Raw genomic sequence first — 19388 nt, forward strand, 5'->3', positions numbered from 1 at the left:
AATATCTATACAGGACAAAGTGCTTTCCCTTCATGCTGGCTCTGCTCTTCTTCAGACATCTCACAGCAGACTCCCTGTGAGCATTACCAGTGGTTTTGCTTCCCTAACCTCTTCCAGTTTATACAGCAAGGGACACTGGTAGCAAAGCCTGTAAGAAAATTATAACTAAATCCAAGTTTACAGATGGCAAAGCAGTTACAAAAGAGCTAGGGGAACCCACCAGCATTGCAGTCCAGTTAGCATCCATCCCCAGAACAGTACAGAGAAGCTCTTAATTCTCCTCCTGCTCTGTGACTGCCAATGGTCTTAAAGCTTCACCATACCGGGGTCCATCTACAGCTACAAAAACAGTCACACAGTTTTTATGAACGGTTGGAGCCAAGAGTTAAATTAGTGATAACTGCTTCCCTTATATTCAGGGGAATAATTTCAGGACACATTTTTCTCAAGACCATCAAGGTACTCAGATCTAATAGCAAACACTTCTGGTTACTCGCACAGATTGCTCTCTTGCCCCTGTGTGCACAAGCATCGAGTTACTCACACACCAGCTGGAGCATTCAAGCAGACCACAGCAGTCAAGAAATCTAAATTTCAGTAAACTTAAAACTACAGCCTATGTCATCCCTACTACTCTAAGTCCCTAGTTGGTGTCATATACTCCTTTACATTCAGATAAATAATCTCAAAACTAACTTTCAACATACACCTCAGTTTCTAGGAAACACGATTCACGTGGAGTCCCACAGGTTTTTCTGCCACAGCCAAATCCAGTATCAGTTGACCCAAACCCACCAACTTACAGATGCTCCTCAACGCCCTTTACTTCAGTAAGCCTGGCTTCTATTTTGGAGAAATGAACAACAAAGGGGCACACATGTTCTGCTCTTCAGACACACCAGCTTCCTGACGAGCAGGAGCACTCTGGGGTCACATCATCTTTCCACAAAATAATTCACATGTATGTGGATGCAGTTTGGGACCACACAGTAAAAAACAGCTTTTCAGAAAGGCGGCTGGACAAGAGACAATGTTTAGATCGATGTACGGAAGGAATGGAAAGCACACAGGAATACATAACAGGCAATCTCCTATGATGTCCTTTTCTATAGACATAGTATATAATAACAGTTGCTTTTTATTTTCTGATTTATTAGTCTGTCAAAGAACTGAGTGCAACCAGAACTACAAAAATTTCCAAACTAAGATGCTTGGGGTAGACTTATTTTGCTGTTTCCTAAAATATTGCAGAAATAAAAACTAATGCACAGACATTTGGTTTCAACTGATTTTTTAATCACAGCATACATCATCTTTGAAAACATATTAATCTACATCATAGGAAAATATCTTGCAATAATCATTGTTTCAGTTCTCAATTTTTCTTTGCAAGGACTTCTTTATTGTACTGGACAGACATGGGCAAGAAATCAGTTATGTAGCCTATGAATACTGAATTTGTGTTTTCTGTTTTAAACAAACAGCACACACTTTATCAACAAGTTACTTAGCTCACAATTTCAACATAACTTTCCCAATCAACATCCTGCACTTTAAAAAAAAATCTCACAATTCAGTAATTCTGTACAATTTCCTTTCCACTACATACTCCATGTAAGATGATGAAGTAACTTGCACCCACAAAACCTACACTGTCTTTCCTAAAAGATGCAATTCCTGCTTTCGCTATATTTAGCAGCACTACTAAAGCCCTCTCTCAGAGCACTTAGTTCAAGGTGGCTCTGGTCACACTGCAGCCATTCTTTGGTTTTCTTTACATCAAATTCACCAAAGGAACGAAACTAATGTACCCTTTGAAGAATGATCTTTTGTTTCACTACTTATTAAAAATGGAGGGGAGCCTCCTTTCTCTCTTACTTTTTTTAATAGTATTCCATGATAGTTATGTGGTAATGTTGTCTCTAAGATATCACTCCATGCCCTGGCAGCACTGTTAATGGCATCTTTCAGATTCAATGACTTACACAAACAATGTCGTTCTCTTCTGTCAACAACAATTAGCAATGCTTTTCTGTAGTTCTTTTGGGAAGCCTGAAAAGCAGACAACCAGTAGCTACATAATGGAAGTTGCATTAGGAGGCAAGAATGTGGCAAAAATCTGGTTAACTGTTGTCGGCTGACCCTCTTGTGTGAAGAAGTGTTGTCTGGAAGCAAAATCACCTTTTCTTTCGGTTCTAAAAATGGCCATGAACAGCTGGTATAAACTGTGTGCAGAATGGATTCTGGTGGGCTTAGGGGATTGGTAATGGGATAAGAGACCTTTCACCTTTAGGTCAGTAGTTCAAATTCAGCCCAGGTTAGCAGCAATTGAAAGTCTTTACCATCTGACACTGTTCGTTAGCCTATTTAAAATGACTGAAGCAAAGTGTCACAGTAAAACAAGATTCCAAGTATTAAGAAATATGAAGAGTCTCAGCAAACAGCAGAAACAGTCGCTTGAGACTTTACTTTGAAATCCCACCATTCAGACTCTGCCGAAATCTCCTCCTCCAACTCCTGACAGCCCCTTTCACTGCTCCCATGCTCCTGCCCACCACCGATCACAATTCATCCTCCAGACACTTACACCGAGACAACAAAACCACCTCTCGCCATCCCATGGGTCTGCTACGGACACCAAAGTCACCACCTCTCTGCGGTTTCAGCTGGCAACCTCAGACTCAGCTCATCGCTTTCCTATTTAGATTTTGCTGCTACTGTTTATATAGTGCAGCTGCAATATTTTCCAGCACTTCTCTCCTTCACTGAGCAAACGTGTAGCAGGTGCTGCCTAATGATGTGCAACAGAACACAGATACCATTAAGAGACTGTCAGAACCAAGAGCTTCTAAGTAGCGGAACTCCAGACAATCACCAACAGGATTTCTACGTGCTTCTAGACATTTCCCAGCCACGCTTTTTAATACTTTTATGAGGGAGGAATAAAGAGACATGCTGCATGTAAAAATTCTTCCTTTCACATGAGGCACAGGCAGTTTTGTACAAAGACAAAGCTCTGGAATATAACATTTTCCAAAGATCAGTAAAATGTGATGAAAACACTGGAAGTGAAGAACAAAAACCTTAATGCTGGGTCATGTTTTAGAGGTGTATTGAAGTTTATTTACATTCGCCTTATGCCTTGGAATCAAGTTAATTTAAAAGAACTTAAACTTTTACAGAAAATATACTCTCACTACAATTAACTGTAAAATAAAAATATAGAGATATGCTATTTGTAAGAGATTTACTGAAAGCAAACACATCAGCACAGAATTCCACAAAATTATTCTATTCCCTAAAAAGTTGTGGCCAACATATTCAAACTGTCACATGAGGAGAAAACATACTGCTACTAAAATTACCGTATTTCTCAACTCCACCATGCTGAATACGGTCCATAGAAATGACCTTTTCAGTCAGACTACTCTAAGCAAATGTGGTCATGTTTGGAGGAGGGAGGGAGTGCTCACTTGTTATTTAAATGGCACTGTGCGTGAGGGAGGCAGAAGGTCAGGAGCAGACCTGAGACATAGACATACAACCTGTATTCAAGGTAAGTGCTCTCGTCATGCTGCTTGTTGCACTTTTCTCAGTTCTCCTCAAGACAATGAGAGATGCTTCTCATTTCAAGGTACTACAAACTTGTAGAATATGTGATATTTTCCCTTTGCTGTCACCAAATGCTTCACATGGCAGAAGCTTAGCCACACTGCATATGCATATGTTAACACATTTTTTATTTACAGACCGTAGGCTCCATAGAGAGTCAAAGAGGAGCATTTCCAGTCTTCCAGTGAAAAGCAGAAGAGACTTCCCTGGTGAAAGCCAGCATTTCTGACAGTAGTGTGATAGAGATTTTGATACAATATGGAAGTTAAAAAGGCTATCGAATCAAAGGGGTCAAACTTTTTATCTATTTCAAAGCTGCTCTTTGGCTATTTTAGATTATGACTGCCTTTGATTAGGCTGATGACAACTAAGTAGCAGAAAGCACAACGCAGAGTGAGGAGTTATAAAGAATCAGATACTCAACATCTGGTTTGCCTCAACAATCCTAACCATAGTAGCTGCCTGAAAACCACTCCAGAAGTGCCCTAAATGGCAATGTACAGTTCTCTTGTAGCTGCTAGGGCAGATGTTTCTATGTTTTGTTGTGAAAAGCAGGAATAACTAGTTTTGCTGTGCAATTATCCAATCTCCTGTCTTGTACTTACTGGCTAGCCTCTGAAAGATGGCAGAACAGCAGATACAACAAAAAGTACATTGCCAACAGCAAAGAATAAATCATTCTAGCTGAAACACTTGGAGGGAGTGAAACATCTGTAACAGATTTGTGTAGCATACAAGAGACACAATGGAGTTGATTCACCAAATTTTTTTGCTTTCCAACCTCATATTTTATTGCAGTAGCACTTAACACAAAAACGAAATAAAATATAAGCTTCCTGTAAAGTGCTACTTAATTTTTTTGCAGAACTATATAGCAGAAAAGGTATATTCCCAAAGAGTTTCTCAAAAAGACAGCCAAATAATAATACAACTCGCAATTACAGCAAAATAATTTCCAAAAACCACTGGAAGATATCTGACAGATACACCAAAGGGAAGGAGGGCAAAAATCAGCAGGCAGTGCAAAGTATTGGACACAGTTTAGTTAGCTTTATGCAAGTATATTCTGAAGTCTGTATCTAAAGTAAAAAGGCTGCAGTGATCCGATTAGAGATTGCTGAAATGTTGAAACAGACACAGGAAATTGCATAATTTAGTAGACATGATCTGATGATGCTGCCGCCAGGTAGCTGTGTCTGTAATGCACAGTGACAAAGACCTTAGGAGCATCATTTATGGATCAGATGTCCATCATTTAGGAAAGTCCTTTCAACTGTGGAGTATTGAGCAAAAACTGGGCAAATGAGCCTATTAGCCACTGTTCACAGTTAAGAGATGCAAAAGGAAAAGATTGAAGCAATACAGGGACATCTGGAGACTCTCCTGGTTCTGAAGTTAAATCTGTACAAGCATCATCAGAGTTTCTATGTTTGGCTCTTAATAGAAGGGAGCAAGAAAGAGATGTTAGTTGCATAACTGTTAGCTAAACAGAAAGTAAAGCTTGACACCTGGAAGAAGTGACAGATCAATCAGGTAAGTCTGGGGAAGAATCAGAAAATAATTACTCTCCAGTCTCAAGTTGAAATGCTAATTAGAGACAATGCACAGTCAGGATAGAGGAATTAGAGAATATCTACACAAGTACTGTAATTTAAGATTAGTAAATTTCTTTAAGAGTGGGAAAGAATGAGTCTGCTATTATAGGGGATTGTCAAACTGCTTGGGCTATCTTTCAAAAGGAGTCTTTAAAGTCATTAAAGATGGAATTATGAAAGTTTTCTTACTACATATGTGGAGACCTCTACAATTAAGCAAGCTTGAGGTCTGGGACTTCGAACACTTAACCACAATGCATTGCAGGGGGAAGACACCACAAAACAGCAAAGCTAACATCTTACAAACAAATCACAAAAAGAATCAACTCCAAGGACACTTCATCACTAATTGCATTTAGGAACTGACAGATAATTATATACCACAGCAAGGAAATGTTTTTGAGCTTCTGATGGATTATGCAGAAAAACACAAACGAATTTTCTTCTACATAAACAAGAACATGGACAGTCACTAAAAAGTGTTCTCTCAAAAACTACAAGAATGGGAAAAGTGTAAAGAACAAGACCAAAGAGACAGAAAATCTCCATAGCATTTTAATGAATTACACACTGCCATTAAAAACCGCCCTATCTAGCTGAATCAAAGGTAGACCAGATGGTGCCTAGCAAACTCTAGCAAAAGCACATGAAGTATAACCGTCACGACTAATTCCAAAAGCACTGCTGCCCTGCAAGGGAAATCTTACCAGCAGCCTTCCCCTGGCACAAGGGAAGACTGCAACACCCCCATTCCCCTTTTCTACCCCAAATCATCTCTCACTTCTTTACTCAAAGCGTAAGTTTATCCAGCCACTATACAAAGTTATGAAAGATGTCAGAATTACGAGGATCTCTTCATGTTCTACCACTGCCCACGTGTACAAGCAGCAGGCAGGACACAGCCCTGGCAAAATGTAGCTAAAACAGAGTAAAAAGTTAAGCACTCTATTCCTTGATTCCACATTTCAGTCTTACTGGCATTATTTAACAAAGTGAGAAAAGGACGACAAAGATGATGGAACTGAGTTGAACTTGCTTGCAAGTTGAACTTTCTTCCTGTCTCTGAGAATGATATCCAGACTTTAAGTTACGTGCCTGTTTTCTTAGAAATGCACTACAATGGTCAAAATAGAGGTAGAGAGGGTTTTCCATAAAACACTGCTTGTCCATTCATTCAGTGTACATTATAATGTCTACTACTGACTAGACATGTTGTTACAAAAATCCTACACCATGTCAGCATGCTTTTTACACAGTTGCATTCCAGTCACCATTTCAATCATATGCAGATTGCTAGTGTTTTTATTGCTGATATACACATATAGTTTTAACCGCCCTCCTAGAGGAACTCAGCAAGCCATCATCCAAGTATAAAAAATAAAAAAGAAACTTCAGGGACCAGTGGGGAAAAGCATCAGAGCACAGTGGCTAGCCACTTACTGTGAACTCACAGTGGCACTTAACAGTGACCTCTTGCTAGGTCTTTAGGTCAAGTGTAACAAAGAGCAAAAGCTCTGAATGCTTGAGTGCTGTGCAAGGGCTCACCGCTGCAAAGTCTTGTATACGCTGGCTTATTTAAGTGAGCAGCTCTTTTGAGTTCAGTGGGAAGTGCTCACGTGCATCAAGTTAGCTATGAGTAAGTCTTCGCAGGAGCAGACCCCTAAGTATGCAAGGAGGTTATGTTCTGTTTTTTTAAATAACACTTTTCTGAATCTGAAGAGCTGTTTTTCTTACCTGAAGTCTAGTATTCATTTCCAAGAAGTAGAAATTCTTACTGGAGTCCACAAGGAATTCTACTGTTCCAGCAGAGGAATATTTTACTGCTTTGGCAAGAGCTACTGCTTGTTCTCCCATTGCTCTTCGAGTTTCAGGGTCTAGAAAAGTGCTGCAACAGAGAAACAATGCCTTTCTTTAGATAAAAAAAATACTAATTAAATAATTTCACCTTCTGCTTAAACTACCACCAAAAGAGGACAGCATTATTTAAGTTACGAAAACATGTCAAGACTGTAAAACGTATGCCTTTACATTTATATTGTTCTTAAAAAGACATACTGCTAATGTACAGGAAATTCAGAATAAATAACAGCATTCTTTAAAATATAATATAACACAACACAACTTTTTTAGAACACTGAGATCTATGTAAGTTAAATGAAAATAAATACATATAAACCCAGGATTTTTTTAAAAGGCACATCTATTTGCAGAAACACTGTAACTAAAAAATACACCCAACGAAAATATGAATGCCAAAATACAGACAGGAGGTTTAAAGGGAATTTGTTTTCTGACTCTAAATTAAAGCAGCGTGCCATTTCATTGATACTCTATACAATAAAGAAGTTTTGGAAATTAATGAAGTATTTATTCTGGCTTCTTATGTAAGGTTGAAATGGCACAAATTAAGGCATTCATAGTATTTAACTATTAATAAAACACTGTCAACAATATCATGATTTAAACCCTCAAACCCTGTATTTCCTCTCTCAGCTTTACTTGTAAGCTAAAGACTAGTTATCTATGTTTGTTAATTGCAATTCATCCCTTTCCACGAATCCTGGACACACTCAAAGGCACCCAAAGAGCAGCTCAGCGACCACCTCAGGAAACAGCGACCATCGCCCAAATGCCAAACCTTCTCATTCTTGGAGAGCAATATGCCACTTCCAGTGGTCCAGTGAATCGGAAGACTCAGGAGGGTACCTATTCTGCTTGTTACTCTCCTCTGTACTGCAAATTCAGATTTAGATTAACCTGTGCAGGTTGTTAATTTAGAGCTAGAGAAATTTCTGTGGCTTTGCATCAAAGCTGTGAAACTGGTTGCTCCTCACCCTGATACACAGACCTTCAGTGAAAGACAACATGTAGCTGTTCATCTTATTAGAGCTTATAAATACCCTTATTATACTTCTGCGGTGACTTACATCAGGCACATAACTCAGCTATCATTTTAAAAGTAATATTTAAAGGGCATTGGAAGTCATTTCTACCTTACCTCTAGTTACTGTTTAAAAAGAAAATATCACGTTATGCAATTTTTGAGGTGTCCTCAACAGTGAGTCCTAATTCTGCAAAGGAGCAATCAGGAGCCTCCACGTATCTGAAGTGACCCCATCAAAGTCAGCGAAGCTCCATCTGGGGCCAGGGACTGGACTCAGACAGAAGCCTGCGCTGGGTCAGGACTCATCTTTCAGTACTTACTATGGGGTTTTCCACAGAGACCTGAACTCACAGAAGAGCTAGAGACCGCTGCCGCAACAAACCAGACTTGACATAGCACAAAAAGTGAGGAAATAGCTAGGCAAACCAGGAGACAACGGAATCCTTTTCTTTAAGGGAAAAGTGCTACTTAGCACTTCCGTCCTTCTGGTGCCTACATGGGCAGATACTGATGGACAATAGGGCAAGCATTTTTTGGAATTTAGGAAAAAAAACCCTATTTCTTGGCAAACAATGGGATCAACAGGAAAAGGAAGTCAAGTCTGATCCCAAGAAAGCTATCAGATCCTACACTGGATCAAAGGGAAAAACATAAGATGTGTAAAACTGTGTCATACCTATCAAAAATAGGCACTGGTAATGTAAAAGAGTTTCATAATATTTCTCATTTTGATTCAATAAGAGGATAATACATCACACAAAATCAACAATCTGTAATTCAACTTCGGGATTCTGCAGGGCTTTGATCATGAAAGCTCAATAAGTGGCTTATGAAGAACAGAACCTTTTCAATAACGGCTTCATACTCTATTTCTAGAATAACCATTATTACTTCTCATATGGATGAAAGACAGTTACTCCCCTTTATTACAGTGGTGTCTTCCCTATGTTTGTTAAATGTAGGTCTGAGATCTCTCTGTTCACCTCCTGCTGTAGCCAAAGAAAGGAACAGAGGTGTCACACTGCTAAACTTGATCTCTGCCACGTGGTTCAGCTTTATGCTCTAAAATGACTGGATCATCCCTGCAATCAGCTAGGTTAATTAACCAAAGTTTTCCTATTCCACTCTGCTGTTCTACCTTTTGTATATAATGCACTGAAATAACACTTCTCCAATCTAATTAGGTATCGCTTGAAAATACAGTATTTTAAGCCTGACTTCAAACATTTTCTCACACATACACCTGTTAGTTTTTTGACCAAATAGCTCCTATGGCAGCATGAAGGCTGCAAAATAAAAAGGATTCACAAGATAAAAGCACCAAAATGAAAAAATAAGATCAGACCTGACATTTCACTCAGAAGACCTTCTTCAAGCTATTGTATAGTTGATCAAAGACAATACAATTGGTTTGATCCATTGTTTCTACATCCAAAGAGATGACCACATGGGCAAGAAGTTACCTCTCCACGTCTAGTTTATCAGATAATGTTTCCCAAAATATCTCCATCACCTTCACTCATAGATAAGGCTGAGATTTTGAAAAGTACAGACCTTTACACTGTCAGTGGAAATGTACTGCTCAGCTTAGACAAAAAAAAAAAAACACACCCACATCAAAAACATTTACCCTTCCTCTGAAGATACCACTACACTGGGAGAGAACAGTACCTCCTTTTTCTAAATGTCAGGGTCAGCTTACCTGTTCACAGGAAATAATTAGGCATACTGTTAGTTTAAAAAAATTACTTATCTGAAAAAACATTCTCCTTTGAGATATTTATTATGTACTATGACACCATGGGCATAAATATGCTAAAGTATTTGAGAACACAGTTTTGCCCTCACATCTAAACTGTGCCCACCTATGAATCACGTACACAGTCATAAACACAACAGGCTCACTGTTTTTCTTAACCCCAAATCCTTCAAGGTTTTCTAGACAGTGATAGGAAATGTAGATGTAAATGTACATGTAGCACAACTCTAAAGAGAGCCTGTACATAGACTCCAGTTCAATAAAATACTTTTCTGCTAAGTTACTGCCTATATACATTCAAATTGTCGGGGGCTTCAAGTAGCACCCTGGCAGTTAATCTGGAATATGATCCTGAAGTACTTGGCATCATACTGAGATCTTTCAGAGAGAGCTTAGTACTTAGAGAAAGCAAAAGAAGTTGCTGTGCACCTTCTAAGGACAGAAACATTCTTGAGAGAAGCTAACAATGAAGAATGCATAAAAGGTCACAAAAAATAGTTTTAACAGTTTCACTTGCATTCTAATGCAGCCACTCACCGGTAAACTAGCCTCCCTTTTAAATCTCCTGCCTCTTAGATCTTTCTGTCACAGGCAGAAATAGAAAGAAACATTTTTGTCCTTTGAACTGAAACTGAAAGAACATCTTTCAATTTAAAAAGATACCGCAAAACTAACGTCTAGGATAGATACAGCAATCTCAACTCTGAATGTATGCAGCGAGGAAGAAAAAAAAAAACATAATAAACAAATGATTTCCTGCCTGAGATGAAACTCGGGAAAATTTGGGGAAATTGAGAGACTGTCCTAAAAATCGCCTTATTCTGAAAGTCCTGGATACTAAGGTTTAACCCAGAGGACATGAAATCACTGGAGAAAAGTACAGACAACAAAGGAAACTAAGCAGGCAGCTAGCAAGTTGTAAGGACTTGCTCACTGCAGATGCTAATAGGAATCTTGCATGCTAGTGCAGAATATAATGGCAGAGCACTGTTCCATCATTACTTGTCAGGAAAGGCCTGGAAATGTAGAAAGAAGGTTTAACGTCCAGTGTACTGAAGCTCAGCATTTTGAGATAAGATGGTTAGAGGCCCCACCTCAAATATGGTGTTCGGTTTTGGGCTCCTCATCATAAGAAGGACATTGAGGTGCTGGAGAAAGTTCAGAGAAGGGCAACGAAGCTGGTGAGGGGTCTGGAGCACAAGTCTGATGAGGAACAGCTGAGGGAACTGGGGCTGTTCAGCCTGGAGAAAAGGAGGCTGAGGGGGGACCTTATCACCCTCTATAACCACTTGAAAGGAGGTTGTAGCATGGAGGGGGTTGGTCTCTTCTCCCAAGTAACAAGTGATAGGATGAGAAGAAATGGCCTCAATTTGCACCAGGGGAGGTTTGGATTGGATATTGAGAAAAATTTCTTCACCGAAAGGGTTGTGAAGCATTGGAACAGGCTGCTCAGGGAAATGGTTGGAAGTGTCCTGCTTTCAGCTAGGATAGTTAATTTTCTTCCTAGTAGCCAGCATAGTGCTGTGGTTTTGGATTTAGGATGAGAATAATGCTGATAACACTCTGATGCTTTAGTTGTTGCTGAGCGGTGCTTACACTAAGTCAAGGGCCTTTCAGCTCCTCATACTACCCTGCCAGCAAGGAGGCTGGGGGTGCACAAGAATTTGGGAAGGGATGCAGCCAGGACAGCTGACCCCAACTGACCAAAGGGATATCCCATACCATATCACACCATACTCAGCATATACACTAGGAGGAAGGTTGGCTGGGGAGCTGCTGCTCAGGGACAGGCTGGCCATCAGTCAGCAGCTGGTGAGCAACTACATTGTACATCGCTTGTTTTGTACAGTCTTTTATCATCATCATTATAATCATTATTATTACTACTATTATTATTATTTTCCCTTCCTTTTCTGTCCTAGTAAACTGTCTTTATCTCAACTCAAAAGTTTTACCTTTTTTCCAATTCTCTTCCCAATCCCATTGCAGGGAGAGTGAGCGAACAGTTGCCTGGTGTGTAACTGCCTCCCTAGTTAAACCACAACAGTCACCATCCTGGAGGTATTTAAAAGACAGGTAGCCATGGTGTTTAGAGATACGGTTTAGAGATGGATTTGTCAGTGTTAGGTTTACAGTTGAACTTGATGATTTCAAGGTCTTTTCCAACCTAAATTATTCTGTGATTCTAAATGGTATTCCATGATAGATCAAATGTTTAATCTCTCTGACTGCTACAGCAAAGGATGGTGCTGGATGATCGGAGTGGTAGGGCCTTCACATGGCTCTTCTCCATAACAACATTCCAAAAATTGTAACTTTGGGCACCAAACAGTACAGAGAGCCAAGTGCCTCTGACAGCTGGACACTGCTTCACCCAAATGGTAAGGCAAAAGTTAAAGTGCTTTAAAAAGCTTCTAACAGATTCTGAAACAGATAGGGCACCTGCTCTCACCAAATTGAAGTTTAAGAGCACTCGTTTGAGCTCCAGTTGTTGAATAAGAAGTCAGCTAAGACTCTTGTACATTTACTTTCTATTGATCCATTTACTTCAGATTGATCCCGGAGGATCAATGGATTTTCTGATAAGCTTATGTGCCTTGTTTCTTCACATGGAGAAGAATCCCTTATTAATCACTCTAGCAGACAGGAAAATACAACTACACCCTCACATTTTTTCTTGCCAAAGTATGCTGTCTCATAGCAACTGTCTCTGAAAATGAAGAGAGAAGAGCTTAGGCAGAGGAGGAACAAAAACTGAACTAAGGAAAAACAGACTATTAAAAGTTACTCATCCGTTTAAATTGCAACCTCTGTGGTGAAGTGAGAAGCCAACAGCATCTTCCAAAAAGGTGTGAGGCTAGAAGCAAAGAACAGTACCGTAAATCACTAGAAGTTATACATAGCACTAACTTTGCCCAGCACTAGCTAAAAAACTGGCAATGATCAGATGTGTCTTATGGTCTGTGCTTCCCAGAACAGACAGAGTAGGACAACCAACCATGTTAAAAGAGTATAAGCAAAGTTTGCTGGTCTCCTGTTTGAAACTAGGGAATTGACCACCATGAACATCAGGGCTCCCTTGAATACTGTAGTGTCATCAGCGTGTAAACTAAAGAATTTTCTCCTCAGAGATTTTTTTTTTTTAACAAGCAACTGAACTTCCCCATGAAAACTGGACATTCAAACATGAAATGATCTCTAAAGGATAAGGTCAACAGCTGCAGACTTAGCTTTAAGAAAATCACAGAGATTATTCTCAAAGCTAAAAGGCCCTCAACAATCAGCCTCTTAACCTAGGTACTTGGGAAAACATCATAATAGGAAAAAAGTAAATCAAAAGAGGGTTGAGAAGAGGTCAAAGTCAAAAGCCCTAAATTGTACAAAGGACAAATAAACACTTTATCCCATAGCATTCCTATCTCCTGAGCTTCATGGAGAAAGGAAAAAAAAAAAGCTTCGAAATATCTCAGAGCTCTTAATGGCAGCTATCACTTAAAACAGGAGAAAAAAAGGACTACTGAGGACTTCATATTTCTTCCATCCAGCCATACAAGAAAAGACGCTTCCAGGAGTCATTAATCGATGAGATTAACGGAAACAGCATTCACAGGAAGGGCTAACCTCAAGCTTTAGGGTCTCTAGGGTGCCCCACAGAAGCTAGTGCCCTGCTTATCTGCAACAATCTTGTAACCCTTTGTAAATAAATGGCTTCTGCAGCCAACTGCAAGTAGCTGCAAAGCAGATAAGGATTCCAAAGCTGTCAGTAAAAGTCTGGCAGAGTCTAAAACATTCAACAACAAGAAGGAAGAAGAGTTTTCATGCCAAATTTTGGGAGCTATTGACTTGACCACGCTCCTTTGTAGAGTTATAGGAAGGGATGAGAAAACTTATTGGCAACTCCAACAGAGAAGCCCAGGAAAATTAAAAGGCTGATATTTCTGATGAAAGAAAACACTCTGATCACAGCTGGCTGATGAAAGAAAGAGATATCACTCCCTTTAATTGACCACAGCCATAGAGATGAGCAGGCAGTAGCGACAGGCTGCACCTTCCATGTAGTCCTGAGAGAAAAGATTCTCCTCTCTTAAGCGCTTACGTATATGCGCGTGGGCATTACAATGGGACCTGAAGCCTTCACACTTCACAATCAAAAACATAGTAAGATCTTTAGGCATAAGGATTCTGAGAAACCCCCAACTACCAGGAAGCAACAACAGCTATTTAAGCATTTATTAGTGGGTTTGTATCATTAAACTTTGTTCTTTAATTTAAAATCTAGTCCATAAACAGTGCCAGTCCCACAATTATAATTCGACATTAACTTATATGCTGCTTCTAAATAAACATCATTTAAACGATGTGCTTTTCCTAAATTGTTGCATCACATAGTCCCGTGCTATAAAGTAAGGGCAAACCCGTCCCAGCTAGTGAACACATTACACTGGCAATTCCCACAGGCAGTGACATACCTATATGTGGGTTTTTCTGAAATCAGAACTTCCTTCTGTTCTTTTTTCTACACATATTCTCTGATGAACACCATGCAACTGAAAACACAGCAAGGCCATACCTTGCACAGCAGCAATGTATTTCAGCTCCATCTGAAATCGGTGGGATTAACATAATTTAGGACTTTTGAGTTACTGGACATATACATCTATAGTTTTCTACCATGAATAGTACTAAAAGTGTCGCAGAGTATTTGCATTCCATTTAAATAGATATAAACAGTATTATCTGGCCCTCTCAAAATTACTATAACATAGTCAAATATCTGTATCTGTGGTAAAATGAATACTTATTCCATATTTTATTTTACTTTTAAATCTGAAAGTTGAATGGTAAAGAAAAGGAAAAATACTTCAGATATGTTAAGAAAACCATCTCATTTATCACATATTTGATTGGTAAGATCCGTATCCATTTTATACAAGATAATGAAAAAAATGAACACAACACCTGTATCCTTCCTACAGAAAGGCATAATGAAGCAAGATCAAAACACCCTCAGGTACAACATCAAAACTGAATTACAGTCAAATGACTATAACTTAAATATTTTACTTTCCCCGTGGTTTTTAATAAAATAAAATTTGCTTGCATTTGTACAATAAGCAGCTTTCCAAAAGTGCTTTCAATAACTATGAAGCTGCACGACGAGTCTAGTATACATACCTCGGTGCTTCCTCCACAACCTTTTGGTTTCTCCTTTGAATAGAGCACTCTCTTTCATTCAACCACAAGGCATTGCCATGTTTATCTGCCAAAACCTGAAATAACACACTGCTATGAACAAAGAGATGCACGCATATGGCTTTTTGACATTATACTACTACATAGCATTTAGTTAGTTTAATTTTAAAATAACTTTTTTCCAATTGAGAAACAAATGTTGCGAAAAAACACTAGTGTAAAAAATTAATTCATATATGAAATACTAATTGAATGCTCCTTCAAATTCTAAACAGGATTATTTTAAAGCCTCTCTACAGAGCCTATATATGGCACAAAAAGCACTCACTTCAAATTTTGTGAGAAACTCCAAAAAGTTCGGAAATTAGAAAAAGACTGAAATAAGATTTAAACTACATTTCAAGCATTTAAAATTATATTGCATAATGAAATTACTCAGAAACTAATTGTTAAGCAGTATCCTAGGACAACGACAGAGAAAATAATCTCAACAGATGCCAAATTCTGCTCCTGAATTACACATAAAAGTTTTCAGAAACAATGACTAATGGAGCCTTCTCAGTAGGAAAACCACAGCACCCTGTCTTTAACAAAGAAGAAGTCATCTTCAGAAACTTTACAATCTTTTATTAAGAAGTATAAAATCTAGTACTTCCAAATTGAAATTAAAGCAGTAGTTTCAAGGAATTTCTCAAAAATCTGGTGTCAACTACAGTTCTTGGCTGCAGCTTCAGTTCATGGAAGAGTTAAGCATACAGTCAAGCACCTAGATCTAACTACCTATATTACGCATTAGAAAAAAGACGAGTCTAGCATAACAGAACTCTCAATTGATTCTGCAACTTCAAACTGGAAGGAAAGGGAACTGTATTGCTTGATGAAATCGACTGTATGGTGCAGTCATTTCCAATAGCAAGATACTGGATCTGAGGATTCAAGTAGACCTCTTCCAATCTTATGCTGTTATATTCCACACTTATTCTTGGAACGATTTATTTCCTTGCAGACCACACCTGCTCCCTTTCTTCCTTATAAAATTTTGTCTTCAATCCATTTTTTCTATCTTCCTGCTCTGATCTGTGGCAACCTGTGCCAACGTTCATGCTTCCTTCTTTACTAGTGCAGTTCTACACTGAAAACAGACAAGATAAAAAAAGGAGACAATCTTCTTCAAACTGTGTGAACTCAACCATATCTACTTGCATTTGTGACAACAGATCTGTATTATTTATTACTCCTTTTAGCACCACAGAGTGAATATGGCACTAAGCAAGATGAATTCCTGCATCTATGACACTGATGTTTGCTGATGCGTGAATAATCTGGGTAGATGTAACTGAAAACAAGGCACTGATCTCATGAAGACAACTCGTGTGCACTGTGCAGCATCAGACCCAGAGTGCTCCGCACTTTGTGAGATCAGACTTGTCTTTTCCTCAGAAGTTCTGCTATATTCCCATAAATTTATGGAGCTTTCTAGGGGAAAAATCCCCTTCAGAATAAGACATGATCGATGCATTTGGGAGTTCCTAAACTACAGCTTGATCCAGAACCCTCTTCACTGCCCAGGGGGAGGTTCAGCAGCTGTAGCACAAGGGTAGTCCAGGCAACTACCAGATCTGGAACAGATCACTCACTACGAAGCCAAAAAAACCCATCAAACAAACAAACCAACAACAAAAAAACCAGCAGCATCTAAAGCAACTTCCTGCTCAAGTCCTAACTCATCCAACCCAAATCTAAACATCACAGAGCTCTACAGAAACTAATATGGAAATACAAAAGTTTGTTGTTGTTCTTTTTTTAATATTAAAACAGTACATCTAGGGGAGAGCATTGTACTCGGGAAAAAAAAAAAAAAAAAGAAAAAAAATCGCTGTCCTCTAAGTAGAATGATTCCTGTGAGCACTTCTGTTTCATTGTTAGGAAGCCTACAACTCCCCACAGAATTCAGCCTCACCAAAACAAACAAACCAAAAAGCCCTGGAATATTTCAATAAAAAAATGAGCTGATGTGCTTCTTTTCTTCTGTATTTTCCTGAGGGGGATAATTAAACATTTTTCAAGCCAAATGGCAAATATTTTCTTTCACTTCAGGACATTTCTTGTATCCTACTTAATTTCTCCAACCTGGATCTTAAAATAAATGCTTTTCCATGATGAAACCAAACAACATCTAGTGTCAGATTTTTACTTTGATTTGGGGTCCAACTTTCTCATTATCAGAAACTAAAGAAGATAACTACTTCATAAAAAAATTATGTTTCAGAAAACATTTACAGCACGTTGAAATCATCATCTCTGAGATAATGTGAGACACCAGTACACAACTCACTAAAATGTATGTCACAGCTACAGCTTTTTTTCTAAATAGCTAAATATGCCTAGAAGATAATGTCTTGTTTTGTCAGATTAGATGACTATGACAGTAATATATGCAATATCCATCTATATGCCAAAATAATTAAATATAATGTATCACAACCTCTCCTATATATTCATCTAAATTTTATTTCCAGTTGAAGGATTGCTATTTAGCTAAGTAACAGTTACACATTCCATGTACTCTTACTTTAAACTCAGGTTCTTTATATCAGATATTTCAGTAGAAAAAGACTTCAAATCAGTTCAAGCATAAAGTCTATTTGGACTCTATTTTCCTGTTAATTGTTTTAGTCTTTTTTTATGTTTTACAAAGTGATTGTTTTATAGGTAGACACAGGAAACCCCTTATGTAACAATTTTAAGTATCAATGCTTTGGAGCTATATGAGAACATTAAAAAAAGTTCTATTTAAAAGTTACTGCTAAATTAATAAATATTTAGCATCTGGTCTCAAATTGTTTGTATATCTAGCAGTTTGAAAATGAACCAAGGTCAACGTCCTAAAGCTTATTAGAACACAAAGTTAAAATGGTATGCTATGGTATTGTTAAGAGGTACCATCAAAGTGTTTGTGTAAGGAAAACAACATTCATTGTGCCCTTATTATAAATAAAACTATAAATTATTAATGGCAAAGCTATTTTGTTTAATCTCTGTGACATTATTCGTCTGTTCTTAAATACAGTAGTGCCTAATTTTTTTGATGTAACCTTTTTTAAAACTAAAGTAATCAAGACAACATAAAATCTGCCCCCAAATCATGAAAGTATGGAGGAATCAATCTCATCTAACTTTAGTCAAAGAGTCATCAGGAAGCTGCTGAAGCTCCCAAATCTGCAAGCATTGAAAGGAACAGACCTTTAATGTGTACTGATTTGCATATAGGAAAAATAAAGAAACAAAGACATAGGTAGCCAAAAATTATTAGCCATAGCAAGAGAATATGGGAAGCAGCTCTGGTAACCTGACGTCTTTTGTAACCTAAGATTATTGCTGAAACTAAGTGTTCGCTATATACCTTTCCATTATCCTTCAAAAGAGAACAGGCAGGAGTTAAAATTTCACGTCTACAGATTGTTTCTTCGTTTCACATATGCAATAAGTTACCTTGTGCACAGACAAGTTTTATATGGAAATTTAAAATAAAGAAAAACAGAGGAAGCATCAGGTTTGAATGGGCACATATCTGGTGGAGTAAAAAAATGTTGGATGTTCCTCTATTACAAATCATCCAACACTATCAAATTTATTGTTGTTGGTTCATTTAGCTATTGAGTTACTGTCAAAATACTTCAAGTTCTCTCTGTAAAAGAAAATGTGCCACAACTTAAGAGTTTATATTTTGGACAAAAAGAAATGAAATTTCAGTTAAGGAACCTGACATACTCCATATAGATTTCTTGTCAGGAAAAATTATTTCACAGTTATTAACAAACAAAATTTAGTTGCCTACATAAGGTCAAATACATCACACATTTTAAAATAATAATTTTGTTAAAGAGTCTGTCCAAAACAAACAAATCTTGTTTTCCATTAGCACATCTGGTGTAACACTAGATCCAGCAAACAATATAAATGGTCACAATCCAGAAGTTAAAGAGAATTACACTTGATTTTTGAAACACAAACTGCCCAAAATGGGACAAACATCCTCCTGCGTTCCCAGGGAGCATTAGATACTTCAGAACAGAATCCAAAATACTGACAAAACCACCTAGAGCTTTTAAAGTGTAAAGCGCCACAGTACTTGAACTCCTGCATCTTCTTTTGCGCTCAAGCACTGCAATCAGGATCCAGAGTTCAAGCTCAAGCCCTCGGGACAGATCACTGCAACCTTTTTTTTTTTCCTCTCAATGAACTGAGCATCGTTCATTGTCTTCCTGCTAAAGCAAGGCTGGAGAATAAAAACAGGAAGGCTGTATTGTGCATGATAGCCATGTCAGTTGAGCAATGGCCTAAG

The 19388-nt window shown here is 38.2% G+C and overlaps 1 protein-coding gene across 3 annotated transcripts in view; it reads right to left on the reverse strand.

The window, feature by feature from the left end:
- PCCA (propionyl-CoA carboxylase subunit alpha) overlaps window positions 1-19388 on the reverse strand; it is a 287919-nt gene that overhangs the window by 172567 nt on the left and 95964 nt on the right. For 2 of the 3 annotated variants that reach the window (XM_065637581.1, XM_065637588.1), the window contains 2 exons: window positions 15026-15120; window positions 6942-7092 (listed from right to left, as the gene is read on the reverse strand). In XM_065637581.1, coding sequence (XP_065493653.1) covers window positions 6942-7092; window positions 15026-15120 — 246 coding nt within the window. Of the gene's footprint in view, window positions 1-6941; window positions 7093-14319; window positions 14406-15025; window positions 15121-19388 lie in introns of those variants that run through there. The other variant, XM_065637596.1, reaches the window with a different exon arrangement.

This window comes from Caloenas nicobarica, chromosome 1 (assembly GCF_036013445.1).
Source record: "Caloenas nicobarica isolate bCalNic1 chromosome 1, bCalNic1.hap1, whole genome shotgun sequence".
Lineage (NCBI taxonomy): Eukaryota > Metazoa > Chordata > Aves > Columbiformes > Columbidae > Caloenas > Caloenas nicobarica.